The 22,768-nt window shown below is 44.7% G+C and overlaps 1 protein-coding gene across 3 annotated transcripts in view; it reads right to left on the reverse strand.

The window, feature by feature from the left end:
* Nucleotides 1-22,768, reverse strand: part of LOC137618661 (protein O-linked-mannose beta-1,2-N-acetylglucosaminyltransferase 1-like) — a 370,898-nt gene that overhangs the window by 215,649 nt on the left and 132,481 nt on the right. For all 3 annotated transcript variants that reach the window (XM_068348795.1, XM_068348793.1, XM_068348794.1), the window contains exon 4: nucleotides 5,151-5,307. In XM_068348795.1, the coding sequence (XP_068204896.1) occupies nucleotides 5,151-5,307 (157 nt within the window). The remainder of the gene's footprint in view (nucleotides 1-5,150; nucleotides 5,308-22,768) is intronic.

The raw sequence follows: 22,768 nt of genomic DNA on the forward strand, positions 1-22,768 counted from the left end.
TTTTGCATCACTTTGTAATGAGTTTTGAAAGGTGGAAATGCGTACACGTCCAGGTCACGAGCTGTTTGACGCTTGACGTCGCGTTCTGCTTGGCGCTCGACGTCGCGTTACGCTTGGCGCTCGACGTCACGTCCTGCTGGACGCTCGACTTCACGTCCTGCTGGACGCTCGACGTCACGTCCTGCTGGACGCTCGACTTCACGTCCTGCTGGACGCTCGACGTCACGTCCTGCTGGACGCTCGACGTCACGTCCTGCTGGACGCTCGACGTCACGTCCTGCTGGACGCTCGACGTCACGTCCTGCTGGACGCTCGACGTCACGTCCTGCTGGACGCTCGACGTCACGTCCTGCTGGACGCTCGACGTCACGTCCTGCTGGACGCTCGACGTCACGTCCTGCTGGACGCTCGACATCACGTCTGGCTGCTTGACTCCTTTGGGTTAAAGCGGCTGAAACACAACACTAGTAGTCTTACGACGCTTGGCGTCCAGATGTGAAGCTTCCTGACGCTCAGGGTCCAGGTGTGAAGCTTCCTGATGCTCAGGGTCCAGGCATGGTACTCTCTTGTTGTCCGCAGGCTGATAAACTTGCATGAGCGAAAAGAGTTTCTGTTGCATATCATGCAGCATATTAAAATTAGGGTCAACTTGTTGTGGTACAGGAGATGTCACGTCTACCGTAAGCTAGCTTTCTACGCCGTTTACAGAACGTGTAGAGCGTCCCAAGGATGATAACCAGTCTGATGGTGGAGGAGGAGCATGAACCGAGGCCATGCCAGGCTCAGACAACTGTCCTGCAACTGGTGAGTTGGACGTTTCTTGACAGCTGCCGATGTCCTTAAAGGACGTTTGGCAGGAGAGCTATCTTCAGTAGAATGAAAAACTCTCAGGACAGCTCCAAAGACTACAACCAGGAGCTTGCGGTGTCATGATAGGACGCTGATTAACTGAGTCCATCTTCCTCTCTTCAGAGGTCTGGAAGATTGACGCCAGCCCCATCTGGGCGCTACGTCATCCAAAGATGACGAAAACACTTTTACCTCACCTTCCCTATGATGAAGGCGAGCGTCCTGGAAAACGTCAACAGGTATGCTCGAGAGGATGTCTGCTCGGGAGCTAAAGTCTCTCGTTTCCTTTCGCCGTTCGACATTCCTTCTTCCAGTGGTGGGGAGCTTGGAAGAGGTCTATGGTTAGAACGTTCAACATTCCTTCTCCTAGGGGTTGGGGAGCTTGGAAGAGGTCTATGATTAGAAGAACGACAGGTCCTAGCAGATGCACCATCTATTTGAGGGGTGGTACTTAGGCCGAAACAAAGAGCCCAAAACTGGACAACTTCCTCCTATACACGAACCTCAGGTATTGCTTGAAGTTCGTATGGATGAGGATGTGGAAGTAAGCATCCTGGAGGTCTAAAGAGACCATCCAGTCGTCCTTTCTTACTGTTGCTAGGACTGATTTCGATGTCTCCATGGAGAACTTTGTCTTCTGAACAAAGGCGTTGAGAGCACTTACATCCAGGACCGGTCATTAGCCTCCTTCTCTAATAAGAGAGACATTTGATGTTGCATAGCCTGTCTCTTTGGCTCCTTTCTGTAACTGGCAGAGAGGTCTATCGGAGGTACTATTAAAGGAGGTTTCACTAGGAAAAATATTTCGCATCCCTCCTTTAGTAATAGTACAGACCAAAGGTCTGCTCCTCTCCTCTCCCAGGCTCGCCAGAAGTTGTTTAGTCTGGCTCCTACTGTTGTCTGAGCGGTTTAGAGAAAAAAAGTAGGTAGAACCTTCCTTGCTGTTTAAGACACCAAATCCTGTGTGACCTTTTGGGCTAAAGTGGAGGAGACCTCTTTGACCAACTCTTGAGGAAGAAGAGAGGAAGAAAAATGGGGTGCGTACCTCAATTCTGACTTCTGAAAGGGTGTAACCCCAATGGACAGAAAAGAACACATTTGGGCTTTTCTTTTCTTAAAGAACTCCGCTGAGAAAAAGGGCTGCTAACTCATTGGAACCATCCTTTAAGGCTTTATCCATGCCTGACATAATGAGGATGAGACTATCAGTGTCCACATCCTTCAAGGCAGAAACCTTCTTCCCCAAGGCACCCAGAGTCCAGTCAAGGAAATTTAATACTTTGAAAGCTCTGAAGACACCTGGGAGGATGATCAAGCTGACGTTGACCAGAGTATTTTGGTCCTTCTCATGGCCATCCGACGCGGAGCATCTACTAGACTCGAAAAGTCTCCTTGGGCAGAGGTAGGAACTCCCAAACTAAGAACTTCTCCAGTCTAGTACCAAACACTAGATCTGGAGGCCAATCTAGCCGAGGGAAAAGGGAAAAAACAGTATTACCCTGGTTATTCTTGGATTGCATCAAGTCTACCATCATCCTCAAGGCTCTTTCAGATGATTGAGACAGCACCATCTTTGTAAACAGAGACTCCTTCGACGCCTTCCTTAGCGTAAACTCTGAAGGCAGGGAATGAGGAGCAGCAGGCACAAAATAATTCGGAAACTCTTCAGTAAAAACTCTCATGAGTTTCTTCAAGTCAACCAAAGGATGAAGGATCTTAGGATCTTCTCCTATGAGAATTCCTCTAAAAGATAAGTAGGGGAAAGGAGATCGTTGATCCCTTGCTCCTACAAGTCTCTAATCTGGGTAAAGATGTCTCGTTTCCTAGGAGTCAACTTCCTTAAGGTCCTAAATTCTGGCCTCAATGAGTCCAAGATCATTACGCCTGGCGTAACGATGTTCCAACGCTAGACGCTTGCGGTCATTACGATCGGAACTAAGATGTTCGTGATCTCGACCATCCAGTCTCTTGACTGGTATAAACACGACGTCCGAGTCTTGATGCTCGACATCGTGTCTAACTGCTTGACGTTCGGCGTCACGTCTAACTGCTTGATGCTCGGCGTCATGCTTGACACTCGACGTCAAGTCCAACTGCTGGACACTTGATGCCATACAACTGCTTGACGCTCGGCGTCACGTCTAACTGCTTGACACTCGACGTCAACTCCAACACCTGGACGCTTGACGCCATGAAATTGATTGACGCTCAGCGTCACGTCTAACTGCTTGACACTCGACGTCAAGACCAACTGCTGGACGCTTGACGTCATGCAACTGCTTGACGCTCGGCGCCACTTGACTCTCGGAACAATAACGTTCACGATTTAGACGCTCGGAACTATGCTTGACACTCAGCGTCACGTTCAACTGCTTGACGCTCGACGTCACGTAAATGCTTGACGCTCGGCGTCACGTCTAACTGCTCGACACTCGACGTCAAGTCCAACTGCTGGACACTTGATGCCATGCAACTGTTTGACGTTCGGCGCCACGTAACTCTCGGAACAATGACGCTCGCGATTTAGACGATCGCGTCTAGAACGTTCGCTCATCGCTCATCCAAAAAGAGACAAAGAAGTTGCACTCAGTTTCAAACATCGTGTCAAACTCTTACAGCATCGTTAGTAGCTTGCCGACCAATGCTCTGATACTCGGCGTTACGTGTCATGACTTCCAGCTACTCGACGCTTGGCGTGATGTAGTCCATTCCTTAACACTCGGCGTCCTTCTTGACGCTAGCGTTATGGTGTTAAGAATCTAAACACTCGGCGTCATGACAAGCAACTCTCTTCTTGTCTAGAAGGAAGGGAAATATGTAAGACGCTAGCCCTGTCTGTGAGCTGAGTCAACCGACGACGAAGATAACACTTTTACCTCCCCTTTCCCACGGTGAGGGCGAGCGTTCTGGGAAGCGTCAACAGGAACGCTCGAGGGGACGTCTGCTCGGGCGCTAACGCCTCTCGTTTCCTTTCGCCGATCGACATTCCTTCTCCCAGGGGTTGGGGAGCTTGGAAGAGGTCTAAGGCTAAGATAACGACAGGGTCGAGCAGACGTACCCTCCACTGACTGATTAAATTCACTGCAATAACTTAGCGCTGAAAATTGCACTTTTTATACTCTTTTACATAAGACCATAATTAGACCCGCCCGCTGCGAGAGATATCACTCTTCCGCCAAGGGCTTGAATGAGAATGCAATAGATTATCTGATTAATATTAGAAATCCCAATATCGAAAACAAAAATAAATAACGATACAAAGTAATTTGTGAGACTGTATCGATTGTCATGAGAACTACGTAGCGTAACTTTAACTGTACTCTTGTTATATTTAATCTCTGAAAATAGATCGATGATTATCTAAAGAAAGTACACTAATAGGACAAATATTTTCTTAAAAAATAATATATTCCTTTTAAATTATAAAAACTTAAATACTTTTGGTTTGTAAGTAGAATTTATTTTTCTTTCTCTGCATAGAAAAAAGAAAAGAATATGCAAGTCATACTACGTAGAACTACGTAGTTTACGTCATATGATTGTGACGTCATGGTGTTGGCAGAGTGTTTACCTTCCGCCATCATGTTTTAAAGAGAAGGTTCGATAGTTTTACAGGAGGTGGAAAAAACTCCTAATCCTACCCCTTTTAAGCTACGAACATAGCGATCAAATTCCAACCATTAACTCTCAGTCAAAAATAAAAAACAAACGAGCAAAAGCCAACAGTATAATTGTACATCAACAAGGTAACTGCAATTATACAGGTTACAGCGAGTGGAAAATCCAACGATGTTGCCGGCATGAGCGGCATGGAAGATCTGAGGAATCACTAGAATGCTTCCAGGTACCTTACTAGAGGGCGCACAGGTGGTACACCTGGCTACATTATCGGCGATTGCTGCGAGTTTTGACATTTCTGCCGGGACGTCAGGGACTAAAGCTATATATATAACTACCGGGTAAGTCCGATGTTTAAAAAAACAATTTTTCTCGTTCCAAATTTCGTCAAGGATAGAATGTTAACACACCTGCCAAAATAAAACTAATAGTGATGGAATATAAAATTTGCACCTTGGAACTTATTGCTCATAGAGATTAAATTGTTTCAGCTTATACAATATAAAGCATTCAAGATATTCACTACTCAAAAGTAAACCCTGATACCATCATCACATAAACATTACCATCTAAAAACAACCCATACCTGCCTTTCATCATATAAAAATAAAGCTTTTCCATGAACCTACTTACAAAGAAATTAATTGAATATTCATGAACAAAAAGGGTTCTTTGATACTTACTATTTTCCAGAGACGCATATCTTTGGCATGTCATTGTTGCTCTTGCCACTGAACACGTGGACTGGGAAGTGATTATGTGGGCATACATACTGAAGGCCACAATTTGGTGTTATTTCGCCAACTTCCATATATTGTGTCACTATCCGTTCTCCATGAACTGAAGGAAGATACCAAATGTTTAACATTGCCAGAAAATAAACACTGCATGACTAGAGAAAACAAAAAATAATGAAAAAACTGTTTATTTATGTTGATAACTTTCTTCCATATTCATCACAAGAAACTAAAATAAACTAATATTTATTTCTTTACAATCACTGTGTATTCATGCAATGACCCAACCATTAGTTTATACACATTTTTGGGGTTAATGTGACTTTCCTGTGAAATGATAGAAAAGGGAATCCAATACAACAAAAATACTAAAGAAATAATGTGTACCCTCCTCTAGGGCCAATGTATCAATGTGTGAAGCATAGACTTGGTGTGTATAAGAGAAACATTCAAGTTCAGGCCCTATTAAATTTGAAACAGCACCCAATATTGGTCTGATACTACGTCAGCACTGCAGAGACACAAGAACCAATGCTCTAATATGAGAAAATGCTCTCTACGCACCAACTTGCGCCAAACCGCCATCTGTGTTCTCGTCGTTTTAAATAACTGTGTGTTTCAAGAAGTGAGAAAGCTTAATAAATGATAAAGGTCAATAACGGGAATCAGGGTTTTCTCTATATGTTATATTCAGCCTAATATGAGTTTAAATTTTCAATTCCAATTCATTCGGCATTTTTAGCCATTAAACCCAGCTTGTATACGTGGATGGATGGGTTTTATTGAATTTTCAAATTATCAGTGTAATTCATTCATTCAGTCTGGTTATGTTTAGCATGTGTATATGTACGTGTGTATACATACATACATGCATATATATACACATGTGTATTAGTTAATTTATAAATGGTTATTCATTGATGCAGCTCTAAGTAACTGTCAATAGTTAGCTGGTACAGTATTATATTATCAGATGATTCCCTGAGCTATATTCAATGTTTTAATTAACTAATTTGGTAGTTTCTAACCTTGGAGAGGTTAGGCTAAGGGAGGAATCATCAGTTATGTTGGCTCTATAGCAACATTAGCATATGAAGCAGTTTTATAACCTGGAAATGTTTAGCACAACAATTACTTTGAACAAGTGAAGAGACTATTAACTAGCATTGGCCTAGTATTTTCCCATCAAGGTATATGTATGTGGAGAGGGGCTCGTTCCCTCCACTCCTCCTACTGACAAGAATGTGGGGGGAAGGGCTTAAAAGCTTTTCCCCCTGATAGAAATGTTTATCCTTATCCTTCCATATTCATCTGATATGTGTACTGGAGGGAGAGGACGGAGGTATGATTGAACCACATACAGTTAGCTAGCTTTCTCACACCTTTGATTCTTTGGCTTTCAGCTACATAGTGGAGAAGAGGACTAATTTAGCATGACACCCTCCCTTACTAACACTGGGAGGCTGACTATCTATAAGATAGTGAAGGAAAGGGAATATTCATCTAGGTTTGTTAATGATTTCAGGTGAGTAATCTCCACATGAAAGTATATTATCTTCTTATTTGAAGACTTGGTAAGTTCACATTACTATGTTATTTTTCCACGCCTATTGGCTTAATAAACCATACCATTAACTATGATATAGTAAGGGAATAAGAGTATGACCATTGCCTGCCTCACTAAAGACTGACAATCTAAGATAGTTAAGGGAAGGGTTCGTCATTTTATGAGCCTATCTCTCTTTCAGACATGTGGCCATGGTATTTTGTGAGAATGGGGATATATACTAACCCATTCCTGAGTGACAGAGAAATAACTGAGGCTTTCAATTCAATTTATTTATTACAAATAAATGAAAGCAAAATCATGTGTGTCCGGGTTGGATATGATAACCAGGCAAAACAAAAGTGGAGTGTCATGTGTTGTCGCTACCGTAGAGACTTGTTTTGCTGATTGGGGCAGGACTTAGGAGCCAGTCAATTACTCTATTTGTTTGTAGTTAATCCATTCTACTCAGAATGAGGACCAACTTGCAAAAAGCTTGAAAAATAAGGCTGTCTTTCTCCAATATGGGTGACAGGATTTGTAAGATCGCTGGGTGTGCTGAGTATTTACCCAGCAATGATCTCAAGAAACTCATCTGCTTTGAAATTCTAGATACAGTAGCTAGAGGTTTGGAAAATGGGGTTGTGATGGAACAGGACCCTTTCCAAGTGACTGATTTGGGTTAAGAGGAAGACCTAGATGTCAAAGAGAAGGAGGCTTTACTACGTGGTTCTTCAGATAAAGCTTCGGTCTTTCCTAAGAGATATCCCTTAGGAGTCCCCCCGATAGCTACTCAGTGTTCTTAGTAGGCTCCAATCCAGGATTCTGCTGCACCAGTTACTGGTCTGACTGAAGTTTGTATGCTTGCATCCCCCGTGGATGCCTCAGTTATATCCAAGATGGTCAAATCTTTGATCAGCTCCCTCACAGGTCAGCCTACTCAAGATGCTACCCTTCCATGAAGTTTCAACCTGCTGTCTGCTTCCTTTTTGCTCCAGCCTGTAGAGTTAGCCGTGGCTGGACCTTCAGGTTGCCAGTCTCCTTGGAAGGTTCCAATGGAAGCTCTTCCTTCGGATCCAAGTACTGTGGGTTCAGTGGTGGCGGAGGGAAGCGGAAGAGCCAGCTACTTCCATGTATGTACAGGAGGGGGGCCTTATAGGGAAACCTTAGCAATCCTGTGACGGATGAGCCTTTTGTTCAGTCGAATATTTTCGATCTTAAGAGTAAGGACCTGCTATTCAATGACAACAAATCTAGAACCTATTGGCACTTCCCAATTCCCGATGGAGGTTAAAGGATCTTCTCCTCAAGGTATGTCCCCAGCTAACCTCAAAAGGGGTTGTTGTAATGTCATATAATTCAGCTTTTAATATCCTGGCAGAGACAGATTTAGATATCGAACGTTTTCTCTAGACCAAAGTTTGCTTAATGTTTCTATGGTAGGAATGACAGTGCCAGCACCCAATCAAAAAAATTCCCTTTTATCCAAAATGGTGAAAAGGGCATCTGAATTAATGAAGAAGGTGCAGCTGAAAGATCTTACCTTGCCCAAAGAATGTAGTACTTTTCTTAGGGTATCTCCAAAATATTTTATGGGATTCACAGTACTGAAAGGGATGCTCAGGTAGGTACCAATCAATTGGGCGACTAATTTCCTTTAGATCTAGATCTTAGGAATATAGAATTCAGGGCCCAGCAGACTTTGTTTAATCTAGCATCTGTTAGGTCTTCTTTGAAAGTGGAAGCTATAGGGGATTCTAGATGGCCTCTCTGCAATAGTAAAACTAATGTGCAAAAACTATCTACCAAGGCTTTGTAGAACTTTGTTAGAACAATGTTCATGGTGAGGCTGGCTACGTCTCTTCACACAGGGCTCAGGCATTCTGGTCATGATTCTGGCCCTCTAGCTTGACATTTGGACTATGATATGAATGGATGTTGTCAAACTGCACTAATGCTCTTCAAACTTTTGAATATTGTTTTCCATTTATTGTTTAAAGCCATTCATAATCAATTGGTACTGCTACCAGACTTCGGGGGATAAAAAGAAATATGACACTGTAATTACATGGCTTATATTTCATTGAACATGATGCTTCCCATATTTCACTACCTTATAATGTTCTCTATTCATGTTTCAGATGACTGTTGTCGTTATTACACAATAAAGATGTTTAAACATATGAGTTCTTATCTAATTTGGACAGAGACGAAAGAATTATGCCTCGAACAAACAAACTAAACTAAACTCTTGAAGGTTCATCAGGAACTAGGTTTCTTAATCATCTTCTCAAAATGAAGACTATTTCCAAGAGGGATTTTTCAGTGGCTAGGCCTTCAATGGAATATATTGAAAGCAACTCTAGGGCTAACAAAAGTATTTCAACAAAGAATTCCAAGTAAGGTAAGATTCTTTCTTTCAAACCGCTACTTCACCAGGCAGCAACTAGGAAAGATTTTGGGCTTTCTTAGTTTGCCTTAATAGTTGACCCAGTGTTAAAGACTATGTTGAAAGATAACTGGGTGTAGAGAAGAGTGGCCCAGTAGGGAGTTTCGAGATCTTTGGGCTCAGTTGCCTAGACGTTGCCAGAGAATTCTCAGGCCATGAATGATATCAAATGCTTTTCCCATCTCGGTCTAATTGGTCCAGAACACAATATCCATGATCCTTGATACAGACGTTTCCCAGTCAGGTTAGGGAGGTCATTCAGAGGAGACCTACATGTTTGTGAAATGGTCTCCTCAGTTTTCAGCATTTCTCATGTGTAGGAACTGACGGTGGTCTTCCTGACATTGAAGAGACTCTGTACAAGAAGGAACTTCCATACTGTATAAAGATTTTCATAAACAACCAGTTTTTCTTCCTATTATAAGTTCCCTCAAGAGTAAAATGTGTTCCTCTCACCATTCCATCTGCTCTGGTTCTTTCGATGTTGTGATGGATGCCCTATCCAAACAGACAGTCCTGTTTACGAGATGGACCTTGGATCTGAGCTGTTTTTCGGATATGGTAGTTACTTTCTAATCTCAAAATAGAGCTGTTTGCATCAAAAGAGAACTACAAGCTTCCTCTAAATGTATTCCAGAATGTGGATTATCAGGCAGTGGCTAGAGATGCCTTGAATCTGGATTGGAACGGAAGGTCATCAATCTATCTGTTTCCTCCGACGAGCTTGATTTCAAAGGGCTTTTAATATCCTTCGGGGATTTTCAGGAACAGCTGTGGGAATAGCTCCACTGTGGCCAAACATGTTGCCCCTGGTATCCACTGCTTCAGCGTCTGACACTGAGATTACACCCACTGCAGTCTGTACAGCTGCATCAAAAAAGGGATTTTGACGTAGGAAAAATCTATTTCTGGGCGAGGGACCTGTGCCGCCCAGTGAATAAGCTCCATTTAGCACTTATTCTTAGGTAATTTACTGCTAAATATACCAGAGAAAAAATGTAAAGGAGTGCTAGGTTAACTAGCTCGCTCACCTATTGGTGTCGGTATAAAATTGGGCGTATATTCCAGAGGTCCCGCACTATTTAGATTAATCCACGACAGAAACCCCAATAGAGGAGAGCCGTTCAACCTCACTCGGTACTACTAACAATGCATCCGCTCAGAACCCAACTCCTTAGCACCCAAAGTTTGGGGACTCCAAGGGAGAGGAGCTGGGAGGGTTCACTGGGCGGCACAGGTCCCTCGCCCAGAAATAGATTTTTCCTACGTCAAAATCCCTTTTCTGGGCTCGAACCTGTGCCGCCCAGTGAATATATACAAGAGAAAACGTCACCAAACTTGCAAAATAAAGGAAAAAACATAAGCGTAAGGGAAATACAGGATGCTTTAATCAGAGATGAGTACCAAAAAAAAAACAATTATAGGTATAATAATGCCGTGAGTGATAATATATACAGATACTCAGGAGTATATAAAAATTTACAAATATAATAACAGTATTCAGGTGCGAGACCAACGAATACAATAGGGTATAAATGAGGCAGGTAAGAGGGAGAGATAAAGAGACAAGGCCTTAACCTGTGAGTTACCTGGGAGTAACTACGCTCCCTGCGGCTACTGTAGAAAATTTTAGGGCTTCCAAATGTTTAAGGTAGTGTTTCTTGAACACTGACGGTGATTTCCACCCTGTAAACCTGGAGAGGTCTGTAAAATTCATGTGGTGAAAGAAGTTCACCGAGGTAGCAACCGCTCTGATATCATGTGCAAGAGGAAAAGAGTCAGGGTTAGCTTGTTTAATAAAATACAAAATTTGTTGCCTGATCCCTTTAATAGTAATGGTACCGCCTTGTTCTCTAACGAATAGAGGCCCCGAGGAGTTAGAGGAGGTCCGGGATAAATAAGACCTAAGAGTAGTGACAGGGCACAGAGACGGATCTTGCGTGAGGGGAACAATTTTCCAGGAGGTCCATCTGTTTTGAGGGTCTTCGTTCTTAGCCAAAAAGAATTTGTTAGGAGAAAGAAGGACCTCTCCCGAAGGCAGAAAGTCAATATGACCCGGGTCTCTCGACAAGGCTGCCAATTCAGAAATTCTTGCCCCGGAAGCCAAGCTCACCAGGAAAAGTGTTTTCCTGAGAAGGGGCATGTAATCACAAGAACTGTTAATGGTATCAGAAGCCAATTTGAGTACGTCATTAAGGAACCAGGTCACCGGGGTAGGACGAGTAACCGGTTTCAGTCTGGCACAAGCTTTCGGAATTGAAGCTAACAAAGAGTCGGTTAAGTCTATGTTAAAACCCACTAGGAAGATCTTTTTCAGAGCCGATTTAATAGTGGTGATAGTATTGGCTGCCAGACCTGATTCTAATAAAGATCTAAAGAAAGTGACTGTAAGGTTCAAGTTCATACAGTTCACGTCTGAGTCTATTAAAAATTTTGCCAACTTTTTAACTGCAGAGTCATACTGGCGGATGGTGGAATCCCGTTTATCCGATTCTAGGAACAAGGTGTTTTGAGGATCAATATTGGCACCATGCATAGCCGCAAACTTCATAAAGTCCATAAAGTTAGGGCGCTCTGAATGTTTGAGAAAGCGTACACAACGCGTGTTTGTACTATCTGAGACAGAACCGGATTGGGTATCGGGTGAGGATGTAGTCTCAACTCTCGCAGGAGAGGATACCAGTTGCTCTTGGGCCAGTTGGGTGCGACCAAGGCTACTTGTCCCTTGAAGGATCTCAGTTTGTCTAGAACTTTCAGCAAAAGATTCACCGGGGGAAAGAGATAAATCTTTTCCCAGTTGTCCCAATTCTGTGACATGGCGTCTGTGGCGTAAGCCTGAGGGTCTAGATTGGGAGCCACATATACTCTCAATTTGTGGTTGGATTCCGTGGCGAAGAGGTCCACTTGGAGACCGGGAACCTGAGAGAGAATCCACCGAAATGACTTTAGATCGAGTGACCATTCCGATTCTAGAGGGGAGGTCCGGGACAGGGCGTCTGCCACTACATTCCGGACTCCCGCCAGGTGGACAGCTGAAAGATGCCAACGGTTCGAGGCTGCTAGGGAGAATATGGCTACTAGAACATGGTTCAGAGGCCCTGACTTTGACCCGCCTCTGTTGAGGCAGCGGACCACCACTTCGCTGTCGAGGACCAGACGAAGGTGTTGTTTCTTGGGAAGAGCGAGACGTTTCAGGGTTAGAAGAACTGCCATGGCCTCTAGCACATTGATGTGAAAATGGCGGAACAAGGGAGTCCAAAGACCTTGAACTTTCTTGAGCTGAGAATAGCCGCACCAACCTGATAAGGATGGGTCTGTGTGAATGATTAGTTCCGGAGGCGGAAATCGAAGGGGAACTGACTTTGACAGACTGTTTGCTCTTGTCCAAGGAAGAAGTCTTTCCCGTAGAATGGGAGGAAGGCGGACTTTCCTGTCCCGGAGCTTCCGGTTCGCCCTCGAACGCCAGACACGATTGATATCTTTCAATTTTGCCTTCAGAAGAAGATCCGTCACTGAGGCAAACTGAAGGGACCCCAGAATCCTCTCTTGGAGTCGTCTGGAACTTACTTTGTCTTTGAGAAAGCGTTTGGTGTTCCTTGCAATCTCTAACCTCTTGGGTCTGGGAAGACACAGAGTATGAGATATAAGATCCCATTGCAGGCCGAGCCATTGGAACTTCGATTTTGGAAGAAGACGGGACTTCTTGAAGTTGATCTGGAAGCCTAGAGATTGAAGATAATGGATGACTTTGTGAGTGGCTTTTAGGCAATTTTGGGAGGTGTCTGACCAAATGAGCCAGTCGTCCAGATAGGCTACTACTTGAATCCCTTGATTCCTGAGTTCCTGAACAGCGACTTCTGCTAACTTTGTGAAGATCCTTGGGGCGATGTTGAGCCCGAAAGGCATCACCTTGAAGGAGTAACTTTTGTCCCCTAAGCGAAAGCCTAGGTACGGACGGAAGTGTCTCGCTATCGGGACGTGATAGTAGGCGTCTGTAAGATCGATAGAGGTGGTGACGGCCCCACGGGGAAGTAAGGTCCGCACCTGCGAGACGGTAAGCATTCGAAACTTGTCGCATTGAATGGACAAGTTGAGAAGGGATAGATCTAGAATCACTCTTCTCTTGTCTGAATCCTTCTTTGGGACACTGAACAGCCGACCTTGAAACTTCAGATGTTTCGTTTCTTGTATGGCGTTCTTTTGTAAAAGATCCTGGACAAATTCGACCAGGTCCGGAGTGGAATGTTGACGAAATTTGTTCGGAGGAGGAGGTCCTTGAATCCAACTCCACCCCAGTCCCTTGGAGATGATACTGAACGCCCAGGGACTGAACCTCCATTTGTTGCGGAAGGCATAGAGCCTCCCCCCTACCTGCTGCACCTCAGTATTAGTTTGAGGAGTTGCCTCCACGTCCGCCTCGGAAGTTCTTTCCTCTGCGAAAGGCTCTTCCCCTGCCTTTGTTCTGGTTAGAACCATGGTGGTAGCCTCTGCCTCTACCATACCTCTGGGAAGAGCTATGAGCCTCGTAAGACTGGTTAAAGGCAGGAGAAGTGGCGGAGGCACCAGAAAGCTGGCTCTTAGGGAGCAGAACGGTGACATAGTCGTCCGAAGGAGCCTGAGAGGTGGAAGGCTGTGCGGGGACAACAGAAGATGGAGGAAGAGGCAGCCGGAAGTTGGATGAAGCACTCTGCTGTTGCCTGAACTGGGTGGAGGTATATGGTCTAAGCTTCTTCCTACCCCGGGCTTGATAATTTGCGGGGTCATATTTGCGTTTAGGGGTCAAACCCCAACGGGCTTTAAGGCTCTGATTAACCCTAGTGGCCTCCGCCAAGACTTCCTCTACGAGATCCTCGGGGAAGAGATTTGAACCCCAACAGGAGGACCGGATGAGTTTATTAGGTTCATGCCTAATCGTCGCCTCAGCTAGGACATGCTTGCGACATCTGCGTTTAGCAGTAGCGAAGTCATACAAGTCATAATATAAAGACTGTAACGTAGCCTTGTTGAGAGACTTAAAAATACTCTCCGTATCGTAAGTCAAGGCTATCGACTCCGTGGATGTGGCCAGGTTTAGAGTACGGCCCACACGTAGGCGGGAATCATATTCCTGTTTAATGAGGGATTCCGGGAGACGGGGAAGCTTCTCACTAAACAAAACTGAGGCCCAGTCTGCTGCAAGCTTGCCGGAGGTAAAGGTGGTATGGACGTTGTCCCAACACTCAATGCCTGAGGGAAGAAGGAGGGAGATTGGATCCACCTCTCGGATGGGAGGCAAGGGCTTCTCCTCCAGAGCATATTGAAAGGCAAGCTCTGCCACCTTATTGACGCATGGAGTCAAGGTGTTCTTGTCCATTAAGAACATCGTAAAGGAGCTTTTATAAGGCGTCAGCATGGTGTTAGTGCAGCCGATGTCGTTCAAAAATCTGGCCCAAACAGATTGGGCTTGCTCCTTCAGGAAGATGACCGTCTCTTTGGGGACCTTGTCTAATCGAACTAAAGCTTCCTCGGTAAGCCTGGCATAACCATGAAATGGAAATGCCAGACCAGGAGGAAAGAATTCAAAGTCCTCTAGAGGACGAGTGCCAAGGCCCTCCAGAGTCAACATTCCGTCTGAGAACGGGGAATGAAGAGCCATACGCCAGGGGTTGTTCTTGGCAAACGGCGGGAGCTTAGAGGCATCCGGGATGAGAGAGCTTTGGACTCTCTCCGGAGCTCCTTGCTCTAAAGCCCCAATTCTCTGACCGAAGTTAGAGAACATCGTGTTCATCCTCGACTGCATCTCTGAAACCAACTTTGCCTGCATCTCCGACACGATGCGAAGCATGGCTGATTCGGAAAGGCCCGGGCTAGCAGCAGGAGGGGCGGAAGGAACTCCCGGGTCGTGAGACATAGAGGAGGAACCAGAGGTCTTTGAAGACGGGTTCGTACAATGTTTAGAGCCATGAGAAGTCTTGTGAGGCTTGCGAGCTTTGGGTAAGGTTCTTGAAGTAGACTTATCCTTAGGGGGAACCGGGTATGATCATTGAGACGAATCACGGTCCCCAGAAAATCCAAGAAAAGAAGAGCGATCAGAAGAAGAAGAAAGAGCGGGGCTGAGGATAGGAATCTCAGCGCCGGACACACCTGCCTCACTTACCACCCTACCTGTATCCGGCTCGTCTAGTAACATTGGTTCGACGTCCAGGTTCATGGAGGCAACATTGTCCTCCAGACCTCCGGGGGCGTCCGATGGATCTTGCTCTGGGTCGATGAGACCCGTTATAGTGGCATCAATGTGGGCAATGATGGGAGCTGCCACATGCCTAGCCACAGCAGCTGAAGACTTGGCGTTGGGGTAAACCATGGTGCAGTAGTCCTCAGATAGGACGTACGGCCGCTTAGACTTCACATTCCGGGCAAACCCACCAACCCACACCTTCAGTGTGGCCCGAGCCGCAGACTTTTGCTCCGGGGATGCCTGAAATAATAGTGGGAATTATAAAAGGGAGACTCCCAATGGTCCTTCAAGACCATAGATATCTTACTAATAGTAAAATAAATAAGAAGGCAATATAGCCAACGGGACTCACCGAGTCAGATCCAAGGGTAGTGATGAGGTCGAAGCAAATCACACAGTTATCCGGGTGCCATACCACAACGTCTTCCAGTTGAACCCCACAAGGGGCGTGAGATCGGCAGACGGAGTGGCCACAAGGCTGGTGCAGAACAGCTGCACAGGCCGGCGTCAGACAATGCACCATCTATAAAAAGAATAGTATATGAGAAACTGTAATTCTCTTAAGTAGGGGCGGGTCCAGAGGACCCGGGCCTAACATAGGTCTAACACAAGAATAGAGCTTAACTGTAATATTCTTAGGTAGGGGCGGGTCCGGAGGACCCGGGCCTAACATAGGTCTAATTTGAAACTAAAGTATAGCAATCCATTCCGGTCAAGCCGGGAGCATAAAAAAGGATGCAATAACAAGGAATTAAGACACATGGCGTCTGATTTCCAGGGGCGGGGTAGACCCCGGGCCGGGAAATAAAAGTATATCCAATACCAATTCATTTAGGGACTCCGGGGTAGTGATCTGTCATATATAATCATCATAGGAAATGTTATAAAATAATAGGGGGGGCGGAACTGTAGCTAAGAACCGCCAATCGAACCCGGAGGGTTTCGTATAACATAAGCCAGAATGAAAAGTGAATATAAAATAGGGTGCACCGGGATCCAACTCTGTTGACCGGTGGCCAACCAGACTAGACAGAGACGAACCCGCCGGGCCACCCGGAGGACAAAGTCCATAAACACTTAACTACCCCCTCTAAAAGGAGGGAAGGCAACGGTCCCTTAGTGGAGGGGGGAGAAGCCTAGTCGCCCACCTAGCTAGAGGGGGAGCGTGGGGGAGGATCACGTGATACGAGGCAGCAGGGCTACCAACTGACGATCCCCAACCAGACAGATCAAACGGAGTAATGGCACAAATATTCATTATAATAATAATAGCGTTAAAAATTATATGAATAAACACATAGAAAATTTTGGGCAAGGTATGCAACATAATAATTAAATCACAAAAGACACACCTGATGGCTAAAAATAACATTGCCGCCTAGCACGAAGGTCGGCAGCCATAACGATACGTAAATGATATCGGCCCTAAAATTGAACCACGAGGATTCTAAACGCTAAATAATGAATATTCACAATAACAAATAATATTTGATAATAAAAATAATACACATAGTAACACCGCAAGTGAAACTTAAAAGCTCTCAAAAACAGGAGTACCAACTGTAGTGAAATCAAGCAAGATCGAAATGAACGAAGAGAATAAACTCCTATAATATAAATATTAAACGATCTAGGTTGCTCAAAACACAGTAAAACCCAGCTTGGTACTTAACTTAGACGGTGTCTCCTGGGAAACCGACGAAGAAGCCATAATTCAATGGAAAATAAACCAAAATCGAGAGCACAACAAAAATGCGGGTTACTATACTCATCGTGCTAAAAGGAGTTGGGTTCTGAGCGGATGCATTGTTAGTAGTACCGAGTGAGGTTGAACGGCTCTCCTCTATTGGGGTTTCTGTCGTGGATTAATCTAAATAGTGCGGGACCTCTGGAATATACGCCCAATTTTATACCGACACCAATAGGTGAGCGAGCTAGTTAACCTAGCACTCCTTTACATTTTTTCTCTGGTATATTTAGCAGTAAATTACCTAAGAATAAGTGCTAAATTGAGCTTATTCACTGGGCGGCACAGGTTCGAGCCCAGAAAGTAGGGAGTCAGAAGATCTTTGCTTCCTCCTTTCTGACCCCGAACCTTCACGCCCGTCTTTACGAGCTGGATTTCTCACCCCACAACTTGATGCATTTGATGAGCTTCAAGAGGTTTTCATTCACTTCTACATCCCTGAGAGGGCGAGGACCCATGGAGTTCTCGCGGGATCTCGACAAGGCAAAACGGGATACTATTCAGCAAGAGGCCATCTGGGAGCCACCAAGGTTAACCCGAGTCCATGTGCAATCGACACAGTAGATTTGCAGACAGAACGGGGTTAAACGGAGGACGAACGCAACCATCCATGTGATGCTATAAGTATTGAAAGGTAACTTTGAACATGGACCATGGGACTGGACCAGGGGAGTAAACACGGGAGCTTCCTGCTTAGCCGTGTAGCAAAGAGGTTGATGTCTTGACAACCTCATGAACCATAAGCCTCTCCATTATGCAGGGATGTAGGGACCACTCTGACCCTACAACCCTTCCTTAGCGACTGAGTGTGTCTGCTAGGCAATTCCTCTTTCCCAAAATGTACTTGATTGACAACTCAACAGTGTGGAATACTGCCTAGATGTGCATCTGTTTTATCAGCTCACAGTGGGCATGTGAACATGGCCCCTTCCTAGACGTAAGCCATTATGGTGGTACTATTACAACCACCCACCAAATCCCTCCCCTATATTCTTGGGATGCTTGTATCACTAGAAAGGCAACTAGCCTCAGGATGTTGGGTAGATACTTCTTTTAACAACACCCCTGAGTCGACCATGTTATTCAGGCATGTGCCTCTAAACTTTTTTGACGCATCTGAGCACAGTTGCAAGTTCAGAGGCTGCGAGTCATAGAGTGGAACTCCCCATGAGGGTTCCTTGTTCAACCAACAAGTAAAATCAACCCAAGCCTCCTAAACCGCTGGCATCTGGAGGTACAAAAGATCCCGGAGACAGACCAGTGATTTTCCAAACACCACTGAAGAGATCTCTGGTGAAGGCACCCACTTCAGGAACAAGCTTCTCCAGTGAGGAACAGTGGCCTAAAAAACTATGCCAAAACTGAGATGGTAATTCTTTTTTAGACTGAACAGATATGCTACCTCCATGGGCTAGCTGATGTGAATGTCTGATTGACAGATTCTTGGTGCTGCCATGTTTACCAGCATGCCCAAGTACTTCCACCTCGGCTTGGGTAAGAGATTCAACTTTTCCTCAATTATTGCAATCCCCAGATCATGACAAAAACAAAAAAATCAAACTTAATCCTGTAGCAACTGACCCACGAAGGAAGTCAACATCAGCCACCCATTGAGATACATCCATAGTCATATCCTTTTTTCTGTAATTAGGCCCAAGCTACTACCAAAGATGATCTGAATGAACACTTGAGGATAAGTAAACAGTTTGGAACACAGTCTTGAATTAGTACATCATACCATAAATGGAAAAGGAGGTCCCTTGATGAGATTCTCATTGTTCAACTACCAGACTATATTACAGTATCCCCTACTTCCTGTTCCACCTGAACAAGATGATGAAGGGGATTGTTGCTGGCTGAACAGTGGCACTCCACACACTACTGAAGGGACTCCTGGTGGAGATGTCCATGAGGAAAATGTTTTCAATGACAAGAGGTGTCCGAGTAGTTGTTACCATTGATGAGCTGGTAGTTGTTGTTGGTTGAGAAAAGCACAAGCTACCTTCATAAGCCCTCTGATGAGGTCTGATGAGCGGAGTCTCAGTGCTGCCAAGTCCATCAGCATTCCCAGGTATTCATTCCATCCTCAGCTTGGGCTTGAAAATGAACTTTTCCAGATTGATCAAGATCTCTAGATTGTAGCAAAAGGAAAGAAGTATAGTACAGTGGAACCTCTACATCCGAACGTATCTACATCCGAATTTTCCAACATCCGAAGTAAAATTCGAGCAAATTTTTTACTCTACACCCGAATTTTATTTCGACACACGAAGTAAGCAATTTTCGTCGTACCGGTTGTATCCGAATTTTTCGCCACGCGAAGTACAATTCGAACACGTTCCGACTCTACACCCGAATGTTTTTTTCGACACCCGAAGTAAACAATACTCGTACGCATAGTCGGTGCTCATAGCGCCTGAAGTGTTTTTTATTTCCGCCGATAGAAGGCAGCACATCGACCTCGGAGGGACGCTCAATTAGCGCGGCTTGGGTCAGTCCTCTGTTCTCGTCGGCTTCTTGCGGTTGTGCTCTGTGCGTTCTGATATTAACTCTGTTTTAATCGTGATTTTTTACGTGCATCCTTTAACGGTAATTTACGTAAAGTATGGGTCCTAAAAGGCTTAGTTTTGCCAGTGGTAGTGGTGAAAAAAGGAAGAATGAAATGCTTTCTATAGAAATTAAGCAGGAAATTATTGAAAAACACGAGCGTGGCATCCGCGTGAGTGAACTTGCTAAACAGTATGGCCGTAATATGTCGACGATCTCGACAATCCTTAAACAGAAGGAAGCTATTAAAGCAGTGAAACCTTTTAAGGGGATCACTATAATTTCCAAACGCCGTACCCCTATCATAGAAGAGATGGAACGACTTCTACTAGTGTGGATTAAGGATAGAGAGATCGTTGGCGACACCATCACCGAGACCGTTATCTGCGAGAAGGCGCACGCCATCTTTACGGACTTGAAGGAGGAGAGCTCTGGGGGTGATGTTGGGGAGAGTTCAACCGAGCCTTCCTCAGATGATTTCAAGGCATCTCGTGGCTGGTTCGAGAAATTTAAGAAACGGTCCGGGATTCATTCAGTTGTTCGCCACGGAGAGGCTGCTAGTGCGGACACAAAGGCTGCAGCTGACTTTGTCAAGAACTTTGAAAAGATCGTGAAGGAAGAAGGCTACGTAGAGCAGCAGGTGTTTAATTGTGATGAAACCGGGCTGTTTTGGAAGAAGATGCCGAGTCGAACCTACATCACTGCCGAAGAGAAGAAATTGCCTGGGCATAAGCCAATGAAGGATCGGTTGACTCTTGCCCTATGTGCCAACGCTAGCGGGGACTTTAAAGTCAAGCCCTTACTGGTTTACCATTCAGAGAACCCTAGGGCCTTTAAAGCACACAACGTCGATAAGGATCAGCTTCGTGTTTTCTGGCGATCCAACTCGAAGGCCTGGGTCACTAGGCAATTCTTTGTGCAATGGGTAAACCAAGTTTTCGGCCCTTCTGTGAAGAAATATCTTCATGAACAGAAATTGCCTTTAAAGTGCCTGCTATGCCTTGACAATGCACCCGCTCACCCCCCGGACTTGAAGATGATATCTTCGATGAATTCAAGTTCATAAAGGTGCTGTATCTTCCACCGAATACCACCTCTATCCTCCAGCCCATGGACCAGCAAGTCTTCTCTAATTTTAAGAAGCTGTACACCAAGCACTTATTTAAGCAGTGCTTTAATGTCACGCAAAGCACCAACTTAACTTTGCGTGAATTTTGGAGGGGCCACTTCAACATCGTGCACTGCTTGAAGATCATAGATCAGGCTTGGGTGGGATTAACTCGACGGACACTCAATTCTGCCTGGAAGAAGCTGTGGCCTGATGCAGTTTCTCCCCGAGATTTCGAGGGTTTTGACCCCGAACCTGATCCCGTGGTCGGTGCAGCGGAAGCCGTAGAGGAAATTGTCTCCCTTGGCAAGTCCATGGGTCTGGAGGTCAACGCAGATGACGTTACGGAACTCGTCGCCGAACATCACGACGAACTGACGACGGATGAGCTCAAGGAACTCCATGCTATGTCGGAGCACATAAGTGATGACGAGGAAGAGAGCGAGGAGGTAGAACATGTGTTAGGTTCAGCGCAAATAAAAGAGGTGTTAGGAAAATATCAAGACGTGGTCAACTTCATCGACAAATACCATCCAAAGAAATTGCAGGTTTGTCGTGTAGTTTCTCAATTCGATGATGTTTGCCTAACTCACTTTCAAAACATTCTGAAAAGCCGTACCAAGCAATTATCTATCGATGCTTTCTTTAAAAAAACTGCGAAGCGAACTCGCGATGAAGAGGATGTAAGTGAACCGAAGAAAACGGCAAAGAGTGAAGCGGAAGAAAGTGAAACACAGAAAACGGAAAAGAGTGAAGCAAAAGAAATTCAGTCAATTTTAAATGTAAGTGATAGTGATTAAAATTACGTAATCATCAAAAAGAAAAAAAGAAAATGTAAAAAAAAAAATATAAAATATAAAAATAAAAAAAAAATAAGCTAAGTTATGTTAAAGTTCACTTAGTGTAAGTTAGAATAAGTTACGGTAGTGTTACGTTTATCGTAGTTAACCTCTCTACCTCCTCGCCGTCCGTCCGTCTCCTCTCTCCTCTCTGTGTAGCGAAGACGAACAACACCTGCGCTGGAGTTTCTAAGGTAAAGTGACGCTAAAAACCCGTTTCTTATTTATCATTTTTTGCTAATTCTTCTTATTTACATGTCTATTCTTCTTATTTCCATGTCTATTATCTAATTTAGTGTTCATTATTCTCATGGGAAAATTACGTGTAGTAGTTTATTAAGAAGTTATCATAGGTTTTTGGGCTCAACCACGGATTAATCCTATTTCAATGTATTCTTATGGGAAATTCGTTTCGACATCCGAACATTTTCTACATCCGAAGTTGGTTCTGGAACGGATTAAATTCGTATGTAGAGGTTCCACTGTATCTTGATACTGAAACAACTATTTTCAAGAGGAGACCAGATTCAGCCAGTTGTCAAAATATCTTAGGAGATGAATGCTGTTGGTGTGCACCAAAGACAATACGAGTGTGAACACTCAGGTGAACACTTCAAAGAGTAGTAACCAGTCCAAAGCACAGGACCCTAAACCGGTATACCTCTTCCACGAGGACGAAGCGGTGGTACTTCCTGTAGGACAGGTGAATCAAAAAGTATTCATCTTTCAAATAAAAAAAAAGCATGAAGTCATTCCTCCTAATGGTGGCTAGTACAGTGCTCACTGCCCCCATCTAGAAGGGAGTATGTATAACAAACTCGTCCTAGGGGGATAGGTCGGTGACCGGTCTTCATCCTCCAGCTAACTTCTCCACCAGGAAAAGAAAAATGTACAGTAAGAGCCCGGAGAACCATCCCATATGACGTTCAGCATGTTCTTGCCTACCAAAAGGTAAGGGGTTCCTTAGAACACAGGTGACAAGTTCTGAATATCATTGGTGTCTAAGTGAGGAGAGGATTAGAGTTGGAAAACGGAAGACGGTATCAATTCCAGAGGACTTCAACCGTAGCAGGAAGCAATTGCCGAATTCAGTATCCCCTTCTTCTCTTTC

The sequence above is a fragment of the Palaemon carinicauda genome, chromosome 25, assembly GCF_036898095.1.
Source record: "Palaemon carinicauda isolate YSFRI2023 chromosome 25, ASM3689809v2, whole genome shotgun sequence".
NCBI classification, from domain to species: Eukaryota; Metazoa; Arthropoda; class Malacostraca; order Decapoda; family Palaemonidae; genus Palaemon; species Palaemon carinicauda.